The sequence below is a fragment of the Ammospiza caudacuta genome, chromosome 21, assembly GCF_027887145.1.
Source record: "Ammospiza caudacuta isolate bAmmCau1 chromosome 21, bAmmCau1.pri, whole genome shotgun sequence".
NCBI classification, from domain to species: domain Eukaryota; kingdom Metazoa; phylum Chordata; class Aves; order Passeriformes; family Passerellidae; genus Ammospiza; species Ammospiza caudacuta.
The window spans coordinates 2,450,794-2,477,383 of NC_080613.1; the positions used below are offsets into that span (position 1 = coordinate 2,450,794).

A 26,590-nucleotide genomic window follows, 5' to 3' on the forward strand; every position below is an offset into this window, starting at 1 on the left:
AGAGGAGCGGGGATTGTCCATGCCCCTGACGGGACTGTCCGTGTCCCTCTGGGAAGCAGGGACCACCGCCCGGTGTCCCAGAGGGGAACAAGGACTCTCCGCGTCCCCCGAGTGCTGCAAAATACGGATTATATAAAATTTTATTTAAAAATAATGTTCTTTGATGTTTGATTCAGAGAAACAGAGAGCAACCGACAAGCTCCAAGTATTAGAGAAGCGCTCGTCACCGGTGCCACGCACAGGAGCAGGTTGCCCAGGAGGGTTTGGAGCGTCCCTGACCGGAGATGTTCCAGAGCCGTCGGGACAAGATCCTGACTCTGGGATAACCCTGCTGGCCCAGGAGCTCGCACTGCCGGACTCAGTGTGGTCCTCTCCTGTCTTACCCATTCTGTGAGATCACTCGGTGGCCGAATTTATGTGATAATTTATATAGAAAGAGAAGTTTGAACTTCATGAGTTTTCTCGCTGAGCAGAGATGAAAGCAGAGCAGCCTTTGGGTCGAGAGCTCTTTTATCCCTAATCACCTCTCTCGGCAGGGAAGAGCCTCTCTCCTCCGACTGAAGCTCTGATAAAAGGCTGTGTGTAGGTGGTTTGAGAGAAGCTCTGTCCTTTCCATAAATTCAGGATGAGCACTAGTCATGGATTTTAGCACCTTTTCACTCTGGCCCAGTACGGAAGTCTCCTTTCATTTCTAAATACAGGCTCAAGAATTTTCATTACCTTAATGAGAAGCAGAAACCCAACAACATCCCCAGAGAAGGGTTTCAGAGGATTTAAAAACTCAGATAATGAAAGACTGAGGTCTCTGAAAAGTTAATTCTTGCTTCTGTTGCTCACAAACACTTCTTTTAATCCTTGAAGAACAAGCAGGGAACAAAGGCATTTAAATTCTTACTTCAGGTCCATCAGGGGAGTTCAGGGTTAGAACTTAATTCATCATTGTTTGTGGCCAACAACCCACAAACAGTACAAGAATAAAATTCTGCTACTTTTGCTTTTCCCTGACCCTTTATTTTATTTGACCATTAAATCTAAAATGGTTCAAACACATATCTTTTGGTCCATATCCACAGCTTCAACCTAAATGGTTTCTCATATCACAGCCCAGCTTTAGGGTATTCTCTATTTTTTCTGGGTACAACAAGCAACAAAATAGATGGTTACAGTAGCAGAGCTACAACAGCTTCCAAGAATTGAAAAACCTTGTAGCAGCTGCTAATTAGGATTTTAAAAATCTGCAGTGCCTAAGATATTTTAGGGCACATGTTATTTAGAAGAGTTGTTAAATGTATGAAGATGAAAGAGATGGATTACAGGAGAATTAAATGTAGGGTTTAACTGAGAAATAATCATTTTCTATGAAAGATAATGACTCCTCTTGAGGCTAGTATCAAGATTTATTGACCCAGGAGGTTAATATTGATCAAACCCAAGGCAAACAAAATATTAGACCTTGAAGGAGAGTAATCTTGGTATTGAAGCCTTGCCACTGAGTGAACAGGTCAATATATCTGGGTGCCAGAATCTCAGCTTTTGAACACAGAATGGGGGGGATATTAAATATGTCTGACATGTTCTGTGTACACACTTTTTATTCTTTATAGCTGTGCCCTTCCCTGCAGAGCACTGTGTGAGGGTTCAGGCTTCACTCACAGCCCTCACTGCAAATCTGATGGGTCTCTGCCTCAGCTGTAACATAATTCTAAAATCCAACAAGTCCTTCAGCTATTTATTCATATCTAAGTGATATTTTTAATAGATTTCATTCCAAACACAGAGATCCTGCTGCTGCAAAACCAGAGTGAGAATAAACTGAAAAGCCAGAGTGCTGCAATTTATAGATTTGTCATTGTATCCAACCCTCTAAGTCCAGGAGGAAAAAAATGGAGTTAAATTCTGCTATAAACTGACAACAAGAAAACAAGTAACTTCTGTGGATTAACTAATCAATGAGGATAAAGTCAGAGACCAGGAAATGTACCACAAGAGACATGAAAATAGTTTATAGGATAAGATCACCAGTTAAAGTGCTGGGGGCAGAAGTTGCCTTTTTATTTCTGTTCATATGGCAACAAGCAGGGGAGGGTTTAATGTGCCCAGCAAAACAAAACAAAAATGCACCCATTCACTGCTGAGAAAAACAGTGTGCACAAGATAATCTGTAATTCTAACTGATTTCAGTGACAATAAATAAACAAAATAAGCTATGTGTGTTATATTTTATTCAGAAAACAAGTACAAAAAACAATTAAGCCAACAGTATTTAAAAATACAAATATAAAATGTCTTTCTATTCCCCAAGCAGATTTTAAAGTATTGTATTTTTAAATCTTAAGTTTATCTATAATTTATCTTTATTGATCCTGATTTTAATTTTATTGAAAGACACTCTGAATGGATAGGATTGGAAAAAATCTGATCTCTTTACAATCAATTATTCAATAATAAACAGTTTCTGAATTCCAGTATGAAATATTTGCACAGCATTTATTTTAAAAAGAACTAACAAAAATTTGATTTTCTCAGTACAAAATAGGTGGGACCACAGCAATTAACATTGTGAACAATTACCATGCTGAGGAAATGCTTCTATTTCCTTGTCAAAAATCTTGATTTTTTTTTCCCAGTTTTGCCAATACAAAAAGAGTATTGATTGCCTCTCTTTTGTCTGTTAAAGTACATTCTCAGCACCCCACATTTAGATATTGTACAAATTTAATGGGCTCCTGTGAATTGCATGATAAATAACCCAATTACAGGCACACATCTAATTGTTAGGAATTGAAGGTGCTGATAGAAAAATCTCCAATTTAAAGTGCACCACATCGGTATTTTCCTCATTTGCACAAAATTATAGACATTTAACCTGATTGTCTGGCTCCAGGTCCTGCCATTCCCTGTGCCAGCTCTCTGAAGCCATCTCCAAGCTCCTTTTAACCAGTTCCACAGTGGATTAAAAGAGAAAAGATGGTGCACAGTCACCTGTCAAAGAGGCTTTTTTCAGATAAATCTGATTAAGAACTCTGATTGTATCAAGGATCAAGCTATCAAATATGGCTTCAGTCATCCTCATCTTCACTCTTAATTCATCATCACCATAGAAAGTCCACTGAGATTCTTCTTTGCGAAGCTCTTGGATCTAAAATATAACATGGAAACAATTTTTTACTTCAAAAAGAAGAGTTTCTCAAAAGTACTGAGACACTGCACCTAATCCAACAACTTTACATCTGTATCATTAATTTATTTAATTTAAGCCACTCACAAGAGCTGGAAATACTGGATTATTAATTCAAATTTTAAAAGGCAGTAATTTCTGAAGTTAATTTAAGTAAAAGTGATTCTCACAGAAGGATGAGAATTTCTAGTTTAAATCTAAAGGAAATACACAAATCCCCATTGGAAATTCTGCTTACCAGAATAAGGTCCACTCTGTCTCTCTTACAGTTTCCATACTTGGTCATATTCAGGAATTTTCTTTTCATTTCTAAGTCATTCCTTTCCAGGTTCATTATTTTAATAATTTCACCCTGAACAAACGTCTACAAAATAAAGAAGGCTGAAAAGAACTCTCCTCATAAGAATTCTGGTGCTGTGAAGGTGCCAGTGAGAAGATCCAGCTTTAAGTCCAGAAACATCCCAAAGTTTAGGGGGCTGATCTAGAGGTAGCTGATCAATCAATACTGGCCCACCAACACATTTTAATCATGATATTACACACAAAATAGTCATAATTAGGAGAGTTTAAAGGCCCATTCCCATTCTTAACTCCACACATATGGAATATTTTGAGTCATCAGCTCAGTCTGTATTTATCCAGGCACTTCAGGGTAATACTGTTTCTTCTCCCATCACCTCAGTTACATTGTCATAATCCTCCCATATTTCACATTTCTTTTTGCAGTCTCTGCTCTTTCCACTCTTGTTCCTGTTCTTTCCATTGCCAGAACATACCTTGACATCACTGACATCTGTCCTGCTGCAGAGATGCCTGCAACAGGGAGATCCCACTTTTTCCATCCATGGGAAGATATTTGTCTTTGCAGTCACTTGATATTCTGCACACAGCAACTCATGGCTCAAATCAAATATAACCTGTAACAAACTCAGCAGGATACTGGAGTCAGGAAAACTGGATTGCAGTCCCCAGCTTACCATGGAACTTGGCTTTCCCTGAACAGACCCAAACAGACACTGGGGCAGGTGTCCAAGGGCTTATGGTGGAACTCTGGAAAAACTCTGGATTCTCTACAAGGACACTTATTCTACTGGAATTATTCAGCAGCAAATTGCAGAATACTCCTGGTAGTACCTTTCAGTGTTGCTTTAGTTATATTTAGTGTTAGCAACTGGAATAACGTTAAATATTAGCTAATATGATTCAGCCTCCAGAACACTACAAAAGTTAATTAACAGCTAGTGCTTTAAAAATACCTGATTATACATCCTCTTGCTCTCTGCTTCCAAATCATTCCCTGGGAGATCACTACATTCCAAGTACTTTGGCATGTTGATGTTCCTGAAATTTGATTTTATGTTCTCTGGGGTCCATAATTCTTCCACAGCATATGCAGACAAATTTTTAACATAAGAACTGTTATGTGGAATCACAAGAGGAACTTCCACAGTTTTCTTCCAAGGAGCTGAGTGCCACTGGTCTAATTTGTACAAGTGTTGCTTTTGTGTCTGTCTCATCAGCAGGTTTTGGTCAGAATTAGGCTGATCAAAATCTTCAGAGCTTCCAAAAACACCAGCATCAAGGATTTTTAAAAGGAGCTTCAAGAGAGAAAAAGAAAAGACAGATATATTCCATCTTTTCAGAGGTATTTGGATTATTAGCAACTGATCAAGGTTACACTTAAAACCATTTCATTCATGGGCTCAAAGAAAGGCTTACTGATGTATTATTCAAAATTCCAATCAAGAACTCCCATTTTTCTTTGGACCATACATGTACTATCCAATGGATACAGAATAATTCCTTAAATAATGAATGGGTCACATGAAGTAAGCAATCTGGTTCCTAACATAGATATAATTTCTGTGGATGATGAAAAACTGGGCCACACAAATTCTTGCTTTTATAGATCCAGCTTCAGGGCCAGCACTTGAAATAAAAACTTTCTCACTATACTTACAGGCAAAGTGGTTGGAGAAGTCTCTGGAGATAAATGAAGTATCCTGTCTGCTTTTGATCTGTGTTTTCTTTTAATCTTCTTATATTCTTTAACTGCATCATCTATAAATTTAGTTACAATTCTGTCTGTTACTGTGTGACAACCATGAATGCAAAGCATATCAAAATCACCCAATGAAACATCAGAAACCTTTGCTGATGGCTCAGATAAGGCAGCAACTGAATTTTCTTTGAGGGGAAATGGTTTCTGATTGTCTTCTTGCCTCAGGCCTTTGCCATAATTCATCATGTCTTTTTCAAAGGCACTTTTATATTTGTGTTGAGCTGTTTCAGAAAATGCAATTAAAATGTCAAACAGAAGTTTTTTACTGAGTTCACTTGCAATATCATCAGCAAGTTTAATTCTTTTCTGATCCTCTACCAAGCAGCAAATATTTTTGCTTGTGTTTACCTCATCTGTCTTGCTTTTCTTTGGAAGAGCATCTGCAAATATAGTTTGTTTTATTTGTGCCAGTTCTGGTTTTTCTTTATCTGATCCCAAGCACATTAAGTTCTTTTGACAGAGGAATTCATTACAGTTACACTGGTTGGAATGGGGAAGCTTTTGCCCTGTTCCACACAGCAAGGCTCTGTGTAACCCAGACTGGTTTTCTTTCACTTCTGAACCTCCTGCACTGTTTGTGTCTTCTGCTTTCTCCTCTACAAACCCCACTCTCTGCTCATCATCTCCAGAGTATTTGCAGTCTCCTTTGAGGGAGTCATCATCATGGAAGGAGTCAGAGTCTTCATTCCCCATGTAACTGGAGCTATTTTTGTTAACCCCAAAGAGGTGTGAAATCTCATCAGCTCTGACAAAGACCCCACAGTGCTGGGCACACTCAAAATACTTCACCCCTTCATAAGTTCCAGCATTGTCACCTTCAGCTTTGTCCAGTGCAACTCCAGCCCAGTGGCCACTGCCAAAATGAGTCTGGCCTTTGAACATCAGAGTTCCAGGCTGGCTCTGCTTCACCAACACTCTGTCCCCAACTTCAAATGATGATAATGGGTCGTCACTGTCCTCCTTAGCACTGGGTAGCTTTTCACACACTTTGCATTGTTTCATTGGGAATTCAGGACTCTTACTTCCACCAAAAGAATCTGTATTTGACACAGGCAGAAACTCCAAATGCTGCAAAGGCATCTCCTGCTCTCCATGCTGGTTTTCTGATAAACAGCTGGAAAGAGCTGTAATAGATTGTTGTGAGAGACAACCATCATTGGTTGAAAAAGCACCACTTGTCTCTGTACTGAGCAGGGGAGATTCCTCAGGCACAGTGTTATCAGGTAATGGGGGTAATGCATCCATTTCCAGTGACAGATCTTCATCCATGCCCTGACCAGACTCTGAGCCTGTCATTTGCAGTGGAGATGTGAAATCATCCGTGCTGGAGGCAGGATCACAATTTTTCATTGCATCTGCACCTAAAGGGGGAGGAGGAAGATCTTCACTTGGAAATGACAAATCCTTTTTGTTATAGGGTGGCAAGTCAGCACTTCCAGAGGACAATACTTCACCCACAGGACACAGCATTTCTGACAAGGTATCCTCATCAGCTGGAGGGAGCCCCTTATCACTGCTGGAGTTTGCATCAGTGCACGAAGGGCTGGCAGCTACATCATTTCCCAGTGCTGGGATCTCCTGAGAACAGGGCTTGTTTCTGCTGAAGCTTTGTGAGGCACCCAGGTGTGGCTCATCCACTCCCTCAGAAGGGTTTTCAGACTGGGAGCAATGTGCTGACTCGGTTCTGGAGACATTTGCTTTGTTTGCTGGGATGAAGGAAAGCAGGAGCTCAGTGCAGCCATGACCCAACACATCTCCAGGGTATTTCTGGGACAGAGATGAAGTCTCAGCTCTGTCATCTTCAGGCAGCTCACGTTCATTGTGTTTGTCACTAGGTGATGTTTCCTTTCCATTGCTTATTGCTATTGGCATCTCTTTTGAGATATTAAACACATCACCACTGTCACAGACAAACTCTTCTGGGACGCTGACATCTGTGTCCTCTCCATGCTCCAGCTCAAATTCTGGGTCTGAAATGGAACTTTTTGAGAAGCTGATCCAAACTGCAGACACTTTCTGAAATTCTGAGTGAGAAGAGTCTGACTTGGCACTTTGACATTGCAAAAAGGAGTTATTTGACCTGGACAATGATTCGGTGGAAGTTAATCCCTCAGAAAATCCTTCTAAATTTCGTTCATCAGAAGCTTCAGGAGAAATATGGTCCAAATGCTTCAAACACTGACTGGCATCCACCTGATGGATCTCAGAAGGGACAGGCACTTCCACTTCTTTAACTGGAACATTTAAAAGAATTTTTTTTAAATCATCACTTAAAAGAAAAATATTTTATAGAAGAGCTTGCTGATAGGACACTCAAATCTATCATGCTCCTCACTATTCTATCTAGGAGTAAATTAGGAGCTGGACTTTATGATCCTTGTGGGTCCCTTCCAAATCAGGATATTCTATGAAACACAGAAAGATGGTTCATTAGAAAAATGACAGAAATAGGAAATACTGCCACAATATGTAAATGTTTATATTACAGAAATCATGCATATCCAGAACTATGTAAATGATATAACTGACTCATATATAAACAGACAGTTTTATTTTTCACCTGTCCTACTGAAAGTAAGAAATATGAGCTGAGGATAAAACCTGGAAACAAAAATAACTCCAGCATGTCCTGTCCAAGTCTATCTTCAACTGATCTATGTTCTTTTTAAAAGAACAGCCTTAAATTCTTGAAAAACTGTATCAAAAGAGAGCAAATTGTTAATGACACAATCAGAGTAAATTATGATTTCGTTCTGGGGAAGCAGTATAATCAGATCTCTTAATAAACCTCTGAGAGATCCCCACCATCTTGCCCAGCAGTGATTTATACATTGGCTATAGTGAGCAAGACACCTTGGTAATAAATGAGAAGATTGTCTCTCTTTCTGTCTGGATTAAAATTTGATTGAAGTAGTTGAAACAGATTGGACATAATAGCATTAAATATGATTGACCTGTTCCTTCAAGAGTGTTTTCCTCCTGAACCAGGCATAAGTTACACCAAGTAGGAAGCATCCCCAAGCCTTTCACTGGGTTTTTTCTGCCACATGGATTAAGATCTTCATTATCTTTAGGATCAGGGTTTGAAAGAAGTGCCTTTTCCTCCAGCGCAGATTCCTAAAAAGTAAACATTTAGTAGACAGAGTTAATGTTTTAAGGAAAATAACCAACACACCTATTTTGGCTTCCTGTTCTTAAGTGCCAAATGAGTCCTGTGTTGGTCCTATATTAAGGGAAATACAATCTGGGGCACCCTTTCTTTAGGCATGAATGGAATTCCAGAGATCCTTACCAGAAATACACACTTCTGGCCTTTTCTTGTAAAAAGTGTGGCAATAGGTTCCATTCCAGCTGAATTTGTAGGTTCCAGAGGTAGGAAAACATCCTGAGCATTAAGGGACTGCTCCAAACCTGGCAACTCCTCCACCTGTTTCTGGTGTTGTACCAGTGATTCCTTGTTCTCAGTAGAAAAGCTGTAAAGAGTTAGACATGGAATGCTTTGTTCCTGATCAGTATAAAACATGAACACACCCATGCAGGTGGATAAATAGCATAATCACCACTCTGCACTCCTGCACAGGACAGAGATCTATGGACAAGCAGCCAGAATTTGGGTGCATTTGATTCCACAGCCTCTGGCTGCTCCAGACTGACACCAATATTCACTGTTCTCCTACGAGCAGCCTTGTCAGTAATAAGAAGTGAAAGCACAGCCAAGAAACCTTTTAAAGATTTCTCTGACTTGTAATCAATAACACCATGAATTATAGATCAGTTCCATGCTGGGATTTATTTGAAAGCCTTCCCCTGTGGGGACTTAAGTAAATGCACAAACCTGACTCACCACCCTGCTAAAGCTCTGGGTAACACTGAATGAAAGGGGGTTTTAATTCACATTGATAAATATATGTCTTTAACTGCTTTTTCTCTTCCTGAAGCAAAGTAGATTTTTGTTCTGAGCAGCGTGGATGCTGTGGGGTTCTCATTCACAGTGCTCAGCTCCTGCAGCCCAGCAGGAAGCAGACAGGGATGCTCCTGGGGAACAGCAGGATGGGGATTTCTCAGTCTGACTAAACTCCTGAATGAGAGCTCACTGTAGGATTTTACATGACACCTCTGTGCTTCAGTTTAAGCCTAAAATTTAGCCCTGTGTATTCCAAAATCCTTCTCTGGTTAAATCCTCAGTGAAGCACAGACCAGCTCTGAGGGGCTGAGTGATCCAGAGGCTCAGAGCCAGAGAGTGACAAAGGAGTGAATTCCCCCAATTAAATCAATACATTTCTACTCATTCCATATGGGTATTGTGAAGCCTAATTAATATATAGTTGCTAAGTGTTTGGGTTTGTAGTTAAAAGCCACCATGAAAGCATGAACTATCATTAGCAGTTGTGTGGCATCATTGAAGGTGCCCTGAGGAATTCACCATTTGAGACAGAATGATAAGCAGTGATCTTGATTTATCAACTGCTTGAACACAGAAGTTGGAAAAATTTATCATTATACACTCCCTCTTTGGAGTATCTAAAGCTCACACCATTATCTAGGACATGCCTGTCTCCATCTTCTCCACTGGATTTACTCTCACCTTCAGCAATCACTGAGAAAGTTTTTACTTACCCCTCATATTTCTTGCTCCTTTTATGCTTTAGCTGGACACAATTGTCTTTACTCCCTGACTTCACAACCTCCTGCTCTCCAGCCAAACTGTGCAGCTTTTCCTGGAGTTGTGCTGTTGAATGCTGCATCATTAAGATTTCTCTCTGCTGCTTTAATAAAAGCTTCCTTTCCTGATGGGCTGCCCTGTGGATGTTTTTCAGGTGCTGGATTTCTGCCTACACAAAGCAGAGAAAGAAAGGTGCATAACATAGTGAAAATAATGAAGAGCTATACTTAGTATGTATAATGTTTTTTCACATAGGGCCCTATTAATCCCAAAATACCCTGAAAATACGATAGTTTCCTTTTTTATAAAAAATTTGCAGTTTTATTTTTCAACAGGGCTTTCACGTGTGAAAACTGATGACAGGTAAAGGGATGTTTTTATGGGGTCCCAAGTGGCAAGGCCTTTAGAAATCAATTGTCTTCAGATCATTCAAAACTACAGGGTACTTTGGTTTGCAGTAGGAATTCTTTTACTCAAATGAGAGGCTCAACTACATAAGGAGCAGGACAGAAATTTTCTGACTACTAAGTGTAATTATGAACCTATCATAGTGGAATAACCAAGACTATAAAATTAGCTGTCAGATTAATTTAATATATTTCAACATCACAAGCATAAATCAGTGGAAACCTACATTATATGACCTGTTTGTTATGGCATAAATAGAAAAATCCACAATAACAGTGAGGTAGCAGAAGAGAAAAAAAAAAAGATGTTTTCTTTTATCCAAGATTTACAGACTGCTGACTTTGGCACAAAAGCCACCTCACTGTGGGTATGTAGGAAACATGCAGAATAATGGATGCAAAGTGGTTTGTTTTTTTTTTTAAACACAACCCCCACTTGTTCCAGCAACTCCAGACACCTCCCTGTGCTGCATCCTCCCTATGGATATGAGATGAATGCCAGCTCCTCTCACTGCAGCATTACCTGCTCCCATTTCAGCTCCATCAGGACTTTGTGCTGTTTTGCTGCCATGGCAGAGGCTCCTGTATTATCCTGCAGGTTTTCCAGAACACTGGAGATCACAAGGATAAGAATCAGAGTCAGATCATTAAATGCCTTGACTTAATGCATGGGATTGGAGCAAAGCTCCTCTCGAAGCAGCTATAGGTATGGAAGACTCTGCAGAAAGTTACAGTGGACTCAGAAGACGTCTCACCACCCTGGGGCTGTGGTGGCTGGACCTCTCCTGAGGCAAATGGAGTATCCTGAGCACTGGGCGTTCCTTATAGTGTCTCAGCTGGTTAGTGCTGAGGGACACCCCTCACTACCCATCCCTGAGGGCTCGTTATCCTCATTAGCGCTGAGGGACACCCCACGCTGTCCATCCCTGAGGGCTCCTCAGCCTGGTCAGCACTGGGGGACATCCCTCACTGTCCCTGAGGGCTCATTATACTCATTAGCACTGAGGGATGCCCCTCACCATCCATCCCTGAGGGCTCCTCAGCTGGTCTATGCCAAGGGATGTCCCTCACTGTCCCTGAGGGCTCGTTATCCTCATTACGCTGAGGGACGCCCCTCACCGTCCATCCCTGAGGGCTCCTCATCAAGTTGGTGTGTCATACCACCACAGAGGCGGCTCCAATAGAAGCTAAACTCTGCTCTGGAGACACTAAAACCATGCAGACTCCTTTCCTCTCAATTTTTTACTTGCTCCTTGCTTTCTAAGAAGATTTTACATTTACTGTGTTCCCATGAAAGGAGGGAAAGCAGTCCTGGCCTAGCAGGCCTCCAGCGGCAGTGCCCTCACCGTCTGCGGTGGCCCAGCCAGGCCAGCTCGGCCCTGGCCCTCTCCCTCAGAGCCTTCCTCCGGAGCTGCAGCAGCACTGCCTGGTGCCGAGCCCGCAGCTCCTCTGCCCTCAGGCACTGCTCCACCACGGCCAGGCTGGAGCCATGGAAGGTGCTGGAACATCCAAAGCGTGGAATGGTTGCGCTCCACTGGGGACAGAGCAGAGTATCGGCATCATCAGGTGAACAGTTTGATGGAGGGAATAAAACCAAAAAAACCAACCCATAGAGAGGAACGCTCCTCAGACTGTTTCAAGAGCTGGTGTTACCTGGCTGTTGGAGCTGGCCTGGTCACTGCTGTCCCCAGAGCTGTCCCAGGTCTCCCCATGGGGCAGATTCATCCAAGGTGACAACAGATTCGAGGTGTGATGGCTGTGCCTGTGATCTGCTGGCAGAGACCCCAAGGCAAAGAGTTAATGTCACCAAAAATAAAGTATCTGAAAGGAAAAGACACAAAAAACAACTCTCCCAGTACAAGTTAACACCCATTTCTGAACTCAAGGTGCCTTTGGCAAATATTTGTCAGCCAAGCCCATGCACTGCCCTCAGCAGGAGCTGGAGGAGTCATCCCTCAGCTGTTCACTTCCAGGAGCAAGGTGTGGACATCAACTTCCCTTAGAAGTGAAATAATGGAAATTTAGAAAAGAACCCATCAATAGGGTAAATAACTCTCAGCTCCCAACAAGACTGTCTTAGAAGGGCCAGGAGTACAAAGGAAGATAGCCATAGCTCAAATATGCATAATGAACATAAATATTGAGGTCAAAATTTTCAAAATTAGCTAGAAAACTGTGTTCCAGGCCAGGTTGAATGGGGCATTTCCCCAATACCACTAAATCCTTTAATGTCATGTTCACCTCCTTGAAGCACTGGGCAACATGAACCTCCTCCTCCTAAAGGTTTTCTTTCTCCCAATATTTTGGGATCCACTGGATTGGGATCTCTTTCTATCTTCAATGCAGAGTGTCTCAGTGAACCCATCTCTTGATCACTGAAGGTAAGAAAAGGGAAATATTTTCTTACTGCAGTCAGAAACATTATTTCAATTCCTTACTTTCACAGCCAAGTCCTCCACAGAGATTGAATCTTTTCAAACCAGAATGCTGCTCATTTTCATGTGGTACTGAAAGTTTTACCTGTGCAAAGGTGCCTTTGTAGTAATTGCATCCATAAGACTCTGGAAGCAATTCAAGTTTTTATGCCACTTTAAATGAACTTTAAAAATGCACATACAATATTCTAATTTATATCAATGGTATGATAGTACAGCAAAATGAAGAAAATTATACTTTTCACACAAGTTTCAGAGGGGTTTCTACTTTTTTAAAAGTGCAAGCACTCTCACAACATTGGAAAGCTGTAGTTTGGGCATAAATAGAGTTAAAAACACTATATAGCAATTACTTTAGTGTCCCAAAATATTAATATAATCAAACCACAGACCAAATCCTTGGAGTGCCTCACTGTAGCCTACCTCCTGTAGCTGCCAGCAGCAAGGTCACCTTCCAGCCAGTGTCCTCTGTGTGTCTGCTCTGTGTGGTCAGGTCTTGTCACAGGAGGATCACTGCCTTTGGAGTTCCTGCTGTCCTGCACACACACAAATTGCCACATGCCTCAGTGATCTATTTGAAAACCAAAACATTTAAACCTTTTTTCCTCATCTTTTTTGGAGAGCTTCTGGTTGTAGATAATGCTTTTCCTATGCCAACAATTCCTGAAGAGCTGATTAATTAATGGGCTGGGAGAAAACTCTGTGGATATGTTGTAAGGTGCTACAGCAGCTCACAAATTGCTGTGCTTAGAACTGCTCTCACGAGAGCTGGGGCCTGGAGGTGTAACCCAGGGTCTGAGATCATAACTTACCTCAGAACTGAGCTGCAGCAGGCCCCTCAGAAACCTGTGGCTTTCCTCAACCTCTTGCTTTGCCTTCTCCCTCAGCACCAGAAGCCGATGTTTGCGCTGCTGCTGCTGGAGCTGCGTTAGGAAGTGACACATTACAAATGGTATCTTCAATCAGGTGACACAACACCTGAGAGCTGGGGGGCAAAGGGCAGGACAGGAGCTGCACAGCCAGGTCCTGCTGCCCTGGGCAAGTACAGCAACCTCCTCTTACCCACAAGAGCTACACTGAGGTCTCCAAACAGCAAACAGGCCTGGCACCTCACCTTTATAGTCCATAGGGTTTATAAACCTGACTCAGGGCAGCTGATGCCAACTGATTATGGCCCAAGCACACCTGACTCTGGGGATAGGGAGCACCTTTTCCCCTGGGACAGCAGAACTGGAATTCCCTATGCTCATTACACAGGTTTCCCACTGACCTTCAGTTTGTGAGCCAGTAGTAAGGAGGTTTGACTCAAAATGTCCAGGTGTCTCCTGTGTTTGTCCTCCACCTCTATGTCACCAAAATCTCCCTCACCTGCAGAAGTTTAGGGGATCATCACAAGGGGAATGTGTACATTGTTCCAACTGCATTTTCCTTTTGAATCCTCCCTGGGCCTATTTTTGGAAGCCTCCCAAATCTGACATCTGCCTTTATTACTGAAATAACTTCTTTGCATACATTTACCTCTTCCACCATAACTGTAGAAAGAAAATGTCAGTACATACATCCTGTCAAGAAATGTGTGAGCATAAAGTTCTGCAAGTATTGAGAACTGTCAGGACTTAAGGAGAGAGGAATGAGGAACAATTCCTGTTCTAAGCCTGAATTTCGGTGTGGGTTTTTGTCCCTCTTGGTCCTGCTGCTCCCTTGCTGCACCAACAGGATCAGAGTCACTGGGTACAAAAGAAAAACTTCCCAACCTTGTGACAAGGTTTCCCTGGTGAAAAAAGGTCACTTTGGGAACTCAAGCAGCATCCTGCATGTCCCCTCCATCTGCATTGGGATGGGCAGGCTGCTTCCTCTCTCTTTTGTCACAGGGAGACACAAACCCCTGGAAAAAATCTTTCATTTTAAAGTGGGGAAGTTTCCCCTCTTGCTTCACGTGCACCTTTTTCACTGCCACTTCCTCACTGCACCTCCCCTGCCTGTGTGTGACAGTGCAGCTGATATTTTGTTTACCAGTGAAATGTTCTTGGCTGCTTGAGCTTCTCAGATGAATTGCTCAGCTTATGCAAACAGGTTGTGTGTTTATTCTGTGCTGTGCCACTGCCACAGCAACCAGAGCCATAAAAGAATGGAAATGTGGGTCATAAATAGAAATAGGTTTGATTTGGAAACTTGAGATAAAATCTCTGTCTCTGTCTAGGTCACCTGAATCCAAATTTCCCCATGGTGCAGGATAAGCCCATGACATGCAGAGTTTGTTTTTGCTTTACAGACTGAAGGTCTGTAACACACAAGGAGCAGAGATGTGGGCTTGTTTGCATGCCAGGATGGGCTTTGTGTTTATGTGGGTGTGAGTGAAATAAAATATTAAATCTTTGAGCCTGTGCAGATTTTCTATTAGAATGCTGCTCTGTTTTTATAAACAGCTTGATTGCAGATTTCACTTTCCTCCTACAGTGGAGGAGGAGGCTTCTCCTATGAAGCTTCTCTTAACACCCTCCTTTTCAGTGTCGACACACTGGATGGAAATCTCATCCTTTCCTCTGGTAATGGGCCTTTCCTGGTTTTGGAGGGTGGTTTGGAAAGGCAAAATCATGCTAAATAATCTAGACATGCCAAATTAAGAGTTCATCTTTTTAGAAAGAATGTTCATTTTAGCCAGTCTTTCTAATTTTGGGGACTGAGTCAGACTCCTTAATGCTGATAGTTAACTAGAGATGATTTTGTGCAATCACCTATTTAGGAAAATGAAGTGGATGAAAAAGCTGAATTTTGTAGGGAAGTTTTATTCATGGTTTTAAGCAATGCAATAGAAAAAAAGACAAGTGAACAATTCTTCCGTGGGTCTGCAGACAGCACTTTCAAAAGCTCCTTCAATACTAACAACTAAGGTCATTCTAGAAAAAAAGTTACAAGCTATGTTTATTGATGCTGTGTTGTCTGAGTAACTTTTAGTACTAATATCTGGGCCAGTCAGAAATATGATCATCTATTAGGATATAATTTAAAATCTGACAAATATTTTCAATTTATGCCTCAAACTGAACAGTTCTCTTGTTATTCTGACCAAAGCCCAACATGGTATTGACCTCAAAGTGATTAAAAAGTTTGTTTTGATCTCTTTTCCTTTCTTTTGAATGTAATTTTCCTAATTGTGGCTATTTCCAGATGCATTTCTTGTGTTGCAACATCCTGCATTAAAGAAAATACCATCTGGCTAAACTTCACATCCTTTTAGGTGATGATGAATGGCATTTACTGCCTACCCAGATAGCTTCAATGTGCATACACTCAGCCTTGTGAAAAAAATGCTATTTATTAAATCACTTTCCGCTGCACCTGCAGAATCTCAGCACAGCCCTGTAGAATCTCCCTGACATATAATTAAAAAAGCCAGGCTAAAAGTCTCATTTTTCTAATCACTTGAAGCAAGGCAGAAGCATTTACTGCTGCTGTACTCAAGGACAGCTTTTTCTCTTTCTGCACATGTCAGCAATCAGAGCAACCCAGTTATTATAAAAAGACATAGCTGCAACTTTACTGTAAGCACGACTTTGTCTGCATTACTGCCTGGAGGTGTAGGAATATGGGGTGTAAAGTGTCCAGCTGTGGAGTGGAGCAGCAGATCCAGAAGGAATTTCTCCTTATCCCCCACTTGGGTAGTCCTTCCCCTCTCCAAATGACCATGTTAGCTCAGTTGCTTTATTATTACAGGGCAGGGGAAATAGCACCCAGACTTCAGCACTCTCTGTGCAGGAAAGCACCTGCAGTGATGACAGGTAAAAGGGGAGGAAGAAAAGAGGTTTGGTAAAATCTGATCACAGAGGGCAGTTTGGCCCTTCACAAGACCACAAGCAATCCCCAAGCAAAAGGCTCTCAATGTGAAGGCTCTGCCTGCTGCCTCAGGAAATCCACGGGCTGAGCTGCACTCTGGAGTACCTTGGAGAATCTGTATCTCCACAGCTGCTGGGTCAGGTCCTTCTCTCCTCTCTGAACATGTCTGGTATTCCACTTGGCACTGGAGAGTGGCTGCTTACCAAACAAGGGGATTAATGTGGCCTGTGCTGCTCCTGTGCTCTGCATATTTTGTATTTATGTCTAAATCCTCTGGTGTGGAGGGCTGGCCTGGGTTCAGCTCCCAGCCAGATGTTGCAGCACATGGCAGGGCCTCTCCCTGCTGTTGCCCCTTGTCACAAGGAGCTGCAGGGCAGCTCTTGGCTCAGGATAGCAACAGAGCTGAGCCTGAACCCAGACCTAACCAGAATCCTGAATTTCTGTGGAATGCTCCTTGTGCTCCTCATCAGTTATTGTAAACTCTCTCAGTCAGTGACAACATCATTGCAGACAGCTCCAGAGATGCTGAAGGCAGGGCTGGAGCTCCCTGGAGCTGAGGGAATTACAAAACACAGCCAGGATTTGGGAGGGAACACAAAGAGCTGCCTCAGCTCAACACTCTCCATCAAAACACAGTTAGCTGAAGCCAGGCTGATAACATTTCTGTGCTTATTCCGCTTATTTCATAATTTCTCCCTCTTCTAGAAGCAAGAAGGCAGCTCCCTCTAGTGATACAAGAAAATAAGTCAATCAGCAGTTTAGGGGAAAGATGATACATATAAATACATTTTCCTTGTAGTTCAGGTTAAAATTCTGCATTTCCAGAACAATGGAAAACATTCCATTTGCTTTCCTGGTGCAAACTACTTTAAAGCACCAGCCTTGATTAATCTTCAACATTTAGAAAATACTTTATAAACAATTAGTTTCAGCTTAAATGTTGATATCTCTCAGATACAAAAGAAAAGGAAACAAAAAGTCTGATCTGATGAAATGAGATTTCTGGCTCATTCAGTCCAATCCAGCTCAAAAGCTCTTCCCTAGACTGTAGGAAGGGGCATGGGCAAAATGTTGGGATTTTTAAAAATCATATAGTTCTCTTATTTAATAGAAATACAGAAATATGGGTACTATGAGCGGTATTCAGAGGACATGCTGGAGTAGCAAGGAAAGTACAGCTCATCTCCTCAGCTCCCTGTGGGACAGCCCTGGTGGCTGGGCAGGAATGACAGAAAGATTTTACATAGTAGTGCAAAATGCAAAGCCCTTCCTTATCAGCTCATTGCTTATACCAAATTTTGTGCCTAAACTGATGAGAAATTCATGTAAGCGCAATGTGAAATACTTCCCAACATTACCTGTGGAGACAGTTTTTGCTCACCACAGCATGAGCTTATAGGATTTGCAATTCTGGGTTTTATACTGGCTGTATTTAAAAAGAAATTTCAACAATTCAGGACAAGTTCACTGTCTTACCCCAGGCAGTAAGCAAATATCTTGTGAATATCATCTTCTCTCTGTTTTAAGGTGTTTGAAATGGAATTTGTTATTTTGCCAAGTGTGTTTACTACAGAAAATCTTTCTTTGGCACACCAGTGGGTGGCCAGGCGATGTGTGTGTCCCTCTGAAAGGTAAATATTGCATTTGGCAGCAGCTGTACAATTACACCTCATTGTGTTGCGTGTGCACGGTGACTCCTGTGTCCCATGAAAGGACAGAGCCACTGCTGGGTGATGCCTTGAGCAGACAATGCAGCCTCGAGTCTGAACGCCCCATCCCTGCTCTGGGGGGTGACAGAGCCACTTGTGACCCATATTTCAAACCCACTTTGTGCTGAGCACGACAGCTCTGTGCCTCCTGTGGCCATGGTGGCAGTGCTGCTCCCAGTCCAGCCGTGGGCTGGCAGCTCCTGCAAATGCTCAGGGAAGGGAAGGTTTCTCCTGGCACAGACAGGAGGCAGCAGCTCCCATTGTTCCTGTGGTGAATAGTGGGTGGCTGGGCCTTGCAGAATTGGGGCCCTCAGTTATTAATAGTAAATAAATAGGTTGTCTTTCGCTTAGGAAAAAACACTTCAGACAACAGCCTTGCTGCCCAATCTCTAAGATGCCCTCCTGGTGCCTGGGGGGAGGAGAAGCACAGTAAACAATGCTGGCTTCTCCACCACCCCAGAATCCAATATGATGTATAAAATGTTGTGAGGAAAACAATGAAGAATCCTTAATAAGAGCAAAGGCTTTTTGTAAGTACCCTCTTTGAGGAAAGGTTATCTGATCTTGTTCTTTTGTCTCGAAAAAGCCCTTAAAACAATGCACCATCTGCTCCTGTTTGGTGGGAGCAGGCAGAGATCTCCTCAGACAGAGCGGTCTGCACGCTACTGGTCGGCTTTTAACCCTTTCAGCCACAAACTTTCCCCGTTTCTGTGCAAACCTCTGCTCCATGGCCCGGGCACCCTGCAGCACATCCCTCCATTCCCCCTGCACCCTGCCCATGTCCTGTGCCTGTCCCTTGCTGTCCAAGCAGGACAATATCCCACACTGCTCGGACAGGGTAATTATTAAGAGTTAATTGTAAGGCTCCCAGAGACCTTCAGATGAAGCTGGAAATGTCTCTGAGCTAAATGGGGTTTGTTCCACCTGTAGCTGTGACTGTGAGCTGAATTCACACCTGTGGCAGCACAGCATGGAAAAAGCAAGGAGCTTCTATGCATTTTATGCAATTTTAATAACATTCCAATATAATCTCTTTGATTGTGCATGAATGTTGAGAGGACAACTTTTCATGCACCCCTTTTTCACCTTCAAAATCTGGAAGAGAACCATCTATTTGAAATTCCCCCTCACCCCAGAAGATTTTTCAGCCCTAGCCAGAACGATCATCAAGAATTCTGTTGCAATGAGGAACTGTTCATTCTATTGCCACAGCACAAGAAATACTCTGGGAGGGCACTGAGTGACCCTGTGGGAGATGCCACCTTACCCAAGTGCTGCTCAGTGCTCAGAGTGGCAGAGGGCTGGAAGCTCAGGCTGTCCCAGATGCTCAGGCTCTCTCCAGGAGATGGGCTGGCCATTTCCTCTTGGTTCTGAACTTTCAAAACAGTCTCACATCCACACTGATCCCTCCGTGCCGTGAGCTCTCCCTGCGGGCTGCATCAAGGTAACAACAACAATTACTATGGTTTTGAGATGTGTATAAAGCAATCTTTTGAACTTAACAAAAAAAGGTTATTTCGTTTTAACAGAACTATTACATTTTGTCAAATGGAAACAAAAGGTTCCCTGAGAACTCATACCTGGCAACGAACAAAATCTCCTGTCTCGTACCTGGATGCTGTCAGGAAAGCTAACACACTCATTTTTACCTACTCTAATTGCTGCTCTGAAAGAGCTGATATTTTTCAACCTGGTGGCAAATACAAACAACAACCTTCAAGTGTGGAAGCTTAATTTATGAGGGCTGCATTGTACAATCCGTGCCATTGTTGAGACTTGGTTGCACAATCCAGCTCTGAACCTTGGCAAAGAAATCTGTTTAGAAACACAAAGTCCTGAACTCTGTTCTAGTGTGTCTGGGACTTGTGCTGAGCATGGCTGTGGCCCAGCTAAAATCTGGGAGTGATACATTTACTTTAATATTTCAAAACATTGTCAGCACCAAGTCCTGCAGATGAAGACCTCAGCTAACTGATTTTACTTTGTTTTGGTCTGCAACTATCTGAGCTTAGCTAAAAAGATTAAGAAAGAAGGTGTGAAAATAGGCATTTATTGATCAAACCTCAGCTGAACCACATGCAGGGACACTGAGACACTGAAATGGTGACAGATGTTTTCTTTTTTATACAGAAAAATGAACGTGGAATTTTTTTTATCAGCAATCAGCTTAGGGAAATCTTATTTCATTTTTCTCGTTAATAAGCTTTTCTTTGTTTTTCATGACCCAGAAACTGCTAAAACGATTAGTACAGCTTCCACTAACGCGTCTTGGATGTAGTCTTCAGAAAGTGGGAGAAAAGGTACATGAGAGAGAAAGAACAGAGGAAACAGGGATTTCTTACAAAGCAGTTCTAATATTCATTGGTTAAATGTGCTGAGTTTTGTCTCTGCAATTGTGTTGGGATGGTTTTTTAGGCACTGTTCTCTTTGGCTCTTGGGAAAGGTCTCTTGTGTTTGGGGAAACTGATGCCAAGGTTTGTGTCCTGGGAAGGGCATCAGTGGAAATCAATGCAGATTCTACACAAAACACTGGGTTTCCACAGGAGGGGCCAGCATTGCCTGCCCTCCAGACACAGCCAGCTCTGCATAAACCACCACAACTCCCAGATGGGGCTCTTTGGGTTTGCACTGAACAGAAAGCACTGCTGAATCCACAGGAGGAGGCAGAGCTGTGATCCTACAGGTGACTCTCCAGCCACCACCCTCTGTCCCAGCCCCTGAATCCACCCAGAGCACTTTCAAATCCGAACTTACAACAAAAACAGGATGATTTTTTTGACTCTAGAGAGTGTAGCCACTTACAGAGGTAACAGAAACAAAATAAGATGGAATTGCCCACACATTTTCTGGCAGTTTGGAGAATTCCCATCAGTGATTCATTTGCATCAGCAACAAACCTCCACCAGCCTCCCCTGTGGACGGGGGAGCAGCCGGGCATGAAATGGGAACATTGCTTATGGAAACAGGCACCTGCAGGATTTCCTGCATGAGCACGAGCTGCTGTTTTCAGAGCTATAATTAAACATGTAAACAGCAAACTGTGCTCTTGAAACTGGCTGTGGAGAAGGTCATGCTCAACAGCACTGGGTTTGGAGCGCTGCATGTTTTGTATTTGTGAATGAGGCCAGCACACAGTCAGTTTTAACAGGTGGCTTTGTTCAGATGCGGTATTGGAGAGAGAGGACTTGGGCTGCTGCAGCCAAGTGTGCACTCCTAACTCCTTAGCAGTGGAAGTCAGAGCACAGACCCAACTCAGCTGCTTTTACCAGCACATTTTCTAACCCAGCTCTGGCCACATCAATGAGAGCTCTGTAGAAACAGGTTTACAAGGCCAAGAACACAGCATGGACCCCTCCTGTTAGCGCAGCCTGTGAAGTTTGTGTGCAAGTTAAGAGACAGGCTCCCTTCACTGCCTGCTGACACTCCCCACAGAGAGTTCATGCACTCAAAGTGCAAATGTTTCTGGAGAAAGAGAAATTACGGCCATGAAAAGTTCCTTAGTCACCTCCTTAGAGCACACTGGTGCTCCTTTATCTGGAGACTTTCTGTCTGATTTGATCTGTAGTGAATCAGTTGACACCAGACCAACTTCAGGAATAACTTGATCATGAGAGCCTCACTCTGTGTGCCAAAGGACTCATCCACTTCTGCTTCCTGTGAGTGTGCAGACTTCAGGAGAGGTGCAAAATCGGACTCTAGATTATATACAAATAAAAGCTGAGGGCAAAAGACCGGCTTTTACTCTGAGCCTTTGTATTAATTATGTACTTTACCAGTAGCTAAGGAAGGGTTAAGCATGGAGTGCTCTTTCCTTTAGATTGTTCCCTCACTGTCACTGCTGCTGCATCACAGGGAGCCCTCAGCCCAGGAGATGAGTCTGGAGTCCTTCACAATACAGCCACACTTTCCACTTCTAATCTCTAAACACAGTGATATTTTATCTGCAAGTAGCTCTCCTCATCTTTTGAAGCAGCACTTGCAAGAGGGGTGTGATTTATTGTCTGAGAGGTTTTATCGGTGGTTTTTTTTGGTGATGCTCCGAGGACTTTTTGATTCTGGCTGCTTTGCTTTCTCAGTAATTGCATTGTTCAGCAGATCACCACAATCTGTCTTATTTCTCCTTGGTTTGATGTGTGTCCCTCCAGCTGGGGGCTGTTCCCAGTGGGCCATGGGGGTCCTGCACCCACCATCATTCCTGCGAGTTTGGGTGGTGTCAGGGCAAGAGTGATGGAGCCCACGGCTGCTGGGCTGTGCTCCCCAAGGTGCAGCGCAGACACAGCTCTGAGCGTCTCCACTGCACACTCGGAGTGCCTGCTGCTTATGTTTTATACATTTGCCATCTTCTGTGACAGAACAGCTCCATAATCCTTGCAACCGATCTCTCGGAGCAGAGATCAGCCCAACCTTTGCGAGTGTGCCGGTGAGAAGGGGCTGTGTGTGAGCAGGTGCTGCTCCGCATGCACACAACCTACAGAGCTGCACTGTTGGGGATCTTTCATTCGCTTTTTTAGCAAAACGAGTGAAAACAATCACTAGAAATTAATTTTTTAATTAATCCCCGCCCGAAGGGGGCCGGGGCAGCTTTACCAGGGACTCGCTCCGTCCCGCTCTGCGCCCGCGGCTGCGGCGCCCTCCGGTGGCGAGAGAGCGTCATGGCAGCGCGGCCGGGATCCACCGGGCCCGGGATCCACCGGAGCCATTTGGGATCTACGGGAGCCACCCGGGGTCCACCGACCGGAGCCACCCCGGATCCACCAACCAGGGCCACCCGGGATTCATGGACCAGACCCAGGGATCCACGGCTCCTGGGAGATCCAGCAAGCCCGGGGATCCACCAGCCCCGGGAACTCACCATTCCCACTATTTATTTTAAGTCTGTGTAGCCCATTCAGCAGAGGATAATACACCCAGCTTTGTTATCCTCAGATTTCCAGCTACATAGGGTCGGGTTTATATTTTCTTTCCTACTTCTGGAAAAGCCCGGGCAACAGAAGGGGAAGTGATGTGTCCAAAATCAGTGAAGCCACAGATAAAATTATGAAATGTCATTTCACAGATACAATAAGAGGAAAGTGAAGTCTAGAAGACCACTGCCCTGAGTCTGGCTCCATGCTGAATTGGTGCTCCTTATTTTATATACATGCAAGGCACATTAAGTAGAGAATAAAATATCCGGCTTTGTTTACCTTCTGTGAGGAATCTGTGAGCTGGAGAGGTTGGGCTGGTTATTGGCTTTTCATGCCATAGACTTATGTCCACCTTGGAGCCCTTATTCACAGGGAAACCTTTTAAAAAGACAAATGAAGACATTTAATAAATATGCTCTTCATAGAAATGAAATGGCCCAAGCTTTGGCATCTATTCACTGCCTACTTACGTGTGAGCACTTCACTCAATACAGCTCTTCTTATCCACAAGTTTTAACTACATGGGCTTAGGTTTATAATTCTTTTACTTCTGGGAAAGCCTAGGCACCAGAAAGTGACATGCCCAAAATTGGTGGCAAAGGCACAGATAAAATTATGAGATGTAATTTTACAGGTGCAAGGAGAGGGGAGAAAAGTAAAACCTAGCAGAGCCACTGCTCAGGGATTTTCCAAGGCACAACATTTCCAATAAATAGCCAAGGGGAGATGAAGTTTAACCCCTGCTTGTACCTTTGAAAGACCTGGGCAGTGGCACCTGAGCATCCCTGCTGATTCATGTGGAAAGGATTTACCTTGCAAGGTGTTGCTCAGCTCTCCTGCAGAGCTGAGGTGACTCTGTCCTGCACTGGGAGTGATCCAGGGCAATTCCTCCCTCTCAGCATTCCCACCAGGCAGAGGAGCTGGCATTTCCCCCCGTGTGCCCAGCAGGCCAGTCCTGCCCAGCCCATGGCATTCCCTGTGGGATGTCACACAAAGCACTTCAGGATCTCTGTCCAGAGGCATTGGTGCAGTCATTGTCCTCTCTTGCCTGTCCCTGGAAGCCTCAGGTTCTGGGGCAGAGGGAGGATCACTGTGCAGGCCCAGAGCTGTCTCTGCTGATTGTTTGTCCGCAGAGGCTTTAGCCCAGCTGGCTGCACTCAGCCTCTTCCTTGCCACGTCAATCCTTTCTGCAAGTTCCCTGGACAGACTGTGAATGGCCCTCACTTGATCCTGTTTGCTTCTCTGTGGAGAAAGCCCAAAAGATGAGTCTTTGGAGGAAGGTTTTGCATCTTTCTGAGGAACAGAAAAGCTCAGAGGAGGTGAATGCAGAGCTGGGGGAGAGCAGTCCCTCAAGCCTTCACATTTCAGAGGACTGAGAAACCAGCATTCAGATTCCAGTGGTGCTGCAGGACCTGATGCTTCTCCTTTTTTAGGTGATTGAGCTGTTTCTAGGAGTTGATTCCTGTTAAAAAAGCAAGAGAGAGATGTCTGCAGTGTGAGCTGAGAAAGTGGCTTTCTAGGATGCCTTTTATGTCTGAGTACCTGCCTCTGTGATCTTCTGGTGATAGAGGAGAGGATGTTTCATCCACCCAGGCCATGAAACTCCTTTCCAGTTCTCCCCCACTGCTTTGCCTCTGAAAGAGAAGAGCCCAGCAGTGTAAGCACTCAATAGTTGGCAACAGAAGGGCAATGTTTGGCTTTTATTCCACCTAATAATTTGCTCATGTAACACAGCAAACCTGTTCTTTTAGCTCAGGCACTGGAGATTTCCAGGTTTTTGGCCTGAAGTCAAGGGTTCCAGCCCTACCCATGAGCCCAGCAGTTTATGCCATAATTACAAGATAATTGCTCTGCTTTTCTAGATAAAACTTCTTCTCTCAAAGCATTTGCATGAAGTGTTTCATGTCCTACACATGCTGCACTGAGATTGGAAGGGTTTCAATCTGCCACTCCTCAGGACTTACTTGCTCCAGTTCACTCTGAGGATTTCCTTTGGCAGAGCCTGTTTTCCCAAGGGGTTTGTGCATCTCATCAGGACACGATTTCCTCCCAATAGCTTCTTTTTGTCTCCTGTACAGTTCTTGCAACCTCTTCTTTTTCATCTCCTCAGCCTGTGCCCGAGCCTTTTTCTCTTTGAGGAGTTTTCTCTTTCTCTCTGCCTTTTTCCGATACATAAATTCCCGAACGCTTTCAGGGCTGTAAGGGTGAGGTTTTTTAAGGTTTGCCCTCGTCTTTGAAGGTTGCTCAAGGTTTTCTTTCTCAGACTCTTTCTGTCTCTGAGGAGATGCACTGTTTCCTCTGCTGCAGCTTCCTGAGGCGCTGGGCTTGGCTCCATCTTTCCTTAATGAAAGTCCAGGGGGAGGAGAATGGATCCCTTGGGGTTGGTGTTTCACAGCCTCTCTGGGAACTCTGATGTGTCTGCGCTCCTCACAGGACTGCCATTGCAAGGGCAGGTTCCTGAGGGCTTGGTTTGTGCCCTCTGTGGGGGCATTGTTGCCCCTTCCAGCCTTGCTGGGAGCCACCACAGCACTTTGGGCCCCAGGGCTCCTCCCCACAGGTTCATTTCCCTCCACTCTGGAGCTGTTTTCCATCACTGGCATTGCCCCAAATCCTCCACCTCCTTCCAAAGGTTCTGTGGGAAAGATTTGGAAACAACAGTGATGTAATTATTTCACAGAGTAACAATTCCTGTATCTATAGAGTGCATCTCCCAGCCTGCTTCCACAACAGCTCTGAGGATTATTTGCATTGTCTGTTGTAAAATCTGTGATATTCAAGGGAGAAGATAAACCTGTAAAGGTGAAATTTGAAGTTTTGTTATTGCAAGAGCCATTAATGAAAGGTGCTCAGAAGGGCCTGAAAAGCTTTTGTTTAGATTAGGTTTGATAAGCCTTTTTTAGGAGGGGGTGTGCCAAAACAGCCAGTGCTGTAGAAGGACAGCTGTACCAAAGGTCTTTGCTGTGCTCTGCCCTCCAGTTCTGCTCCTCAGATGTGGAAGGGGAGGGGCTGGACCCAGCAGCCTTCTGGCCAACTTCTGACCTTCTCTCCATGCTGTAACTCCAGGTAGATTCACACCTGAAACAGAGAGTTTGCATTTAGTTATTAAAGCCCCACATGTTCTTTGAAAGACTATTTTAACTCTCTTATTCAAATCTAGTTAATGGTGATTTCCAGGAATCACACTCAAGGTGTGAGGAGATAAAAAAAGTTTCAGTCAGAGCAGGTTTAAAATAAAAAACTTGGTGCTACTTTGATAACAAAAAGTTTTTAAAGCACCCAAACTTTGGAGGCTGCCAGGGTCATGAATCAGATGAGTTCAGGATGGTAAAATGTGAAGGTTCAGTGCTTTTCTAAAGCTTTACCATCAGCAAATATATCATTTAACACTTGAAATG

At 43.5% G+C, this 26,590-nt stretch overlaps 1 protein-coding gene and 1 long non-coding RNA gene across 2 annotated transcripts; both read right to left on the minus strand.

Moving 5' to 3' along the window:
* Nucleotides 1-2,187: 2,187 nt before the first annotated feature.
* On the minus strand, nt 2,188-12,063 carry CCDC187 (coiled-coil domain containing 187). Its single transcript, XM_058818376.1, has 11 exons — nt 11,964-12,063; nt 11,657-11,844; nt 10,834-10,921; nt 9,858-10,072; nt 8,533-8,713; nt 8,195-8,357; nt 5,139-7,474; nt 4,435-4,776; nt 3,955-4,095; nt 3,417-3,542; nt 2,188-3,139 (listed from the first exon to the last, which is right to left on the minus strand). Exons 1-11 carry the CDS (start codon nt 12,033-12,035, stop codon nt 2,954-2,956), a joined length of 4,038 nt encoding a protein of 1,345 aa, XP_058674359.1. The 5' UTR covers nt 12,036-12,063; the 3' UTR covers nt 2,188-2,953.
* A 488-nt stretch (nt 12,064-12,551) lies between these two features.
* LOC131567013 (uncharacterized) lies at nt 12,552-13,653 on the minus strand. The gene is made up of 3 exons (XR_009275611.1): nt 13,558-13,653; nt 13,169-13,281; nt 12,552-12,685 (listed from the first exon to the last, which is right to left on the minus strand). It is a non-coding gene; the product is annotated as an uncharacterized LOC131567013 (long non-coding RNA).
* Nucleotides 13,654-26,590: the final 12,937 nt, after the last annotated feature.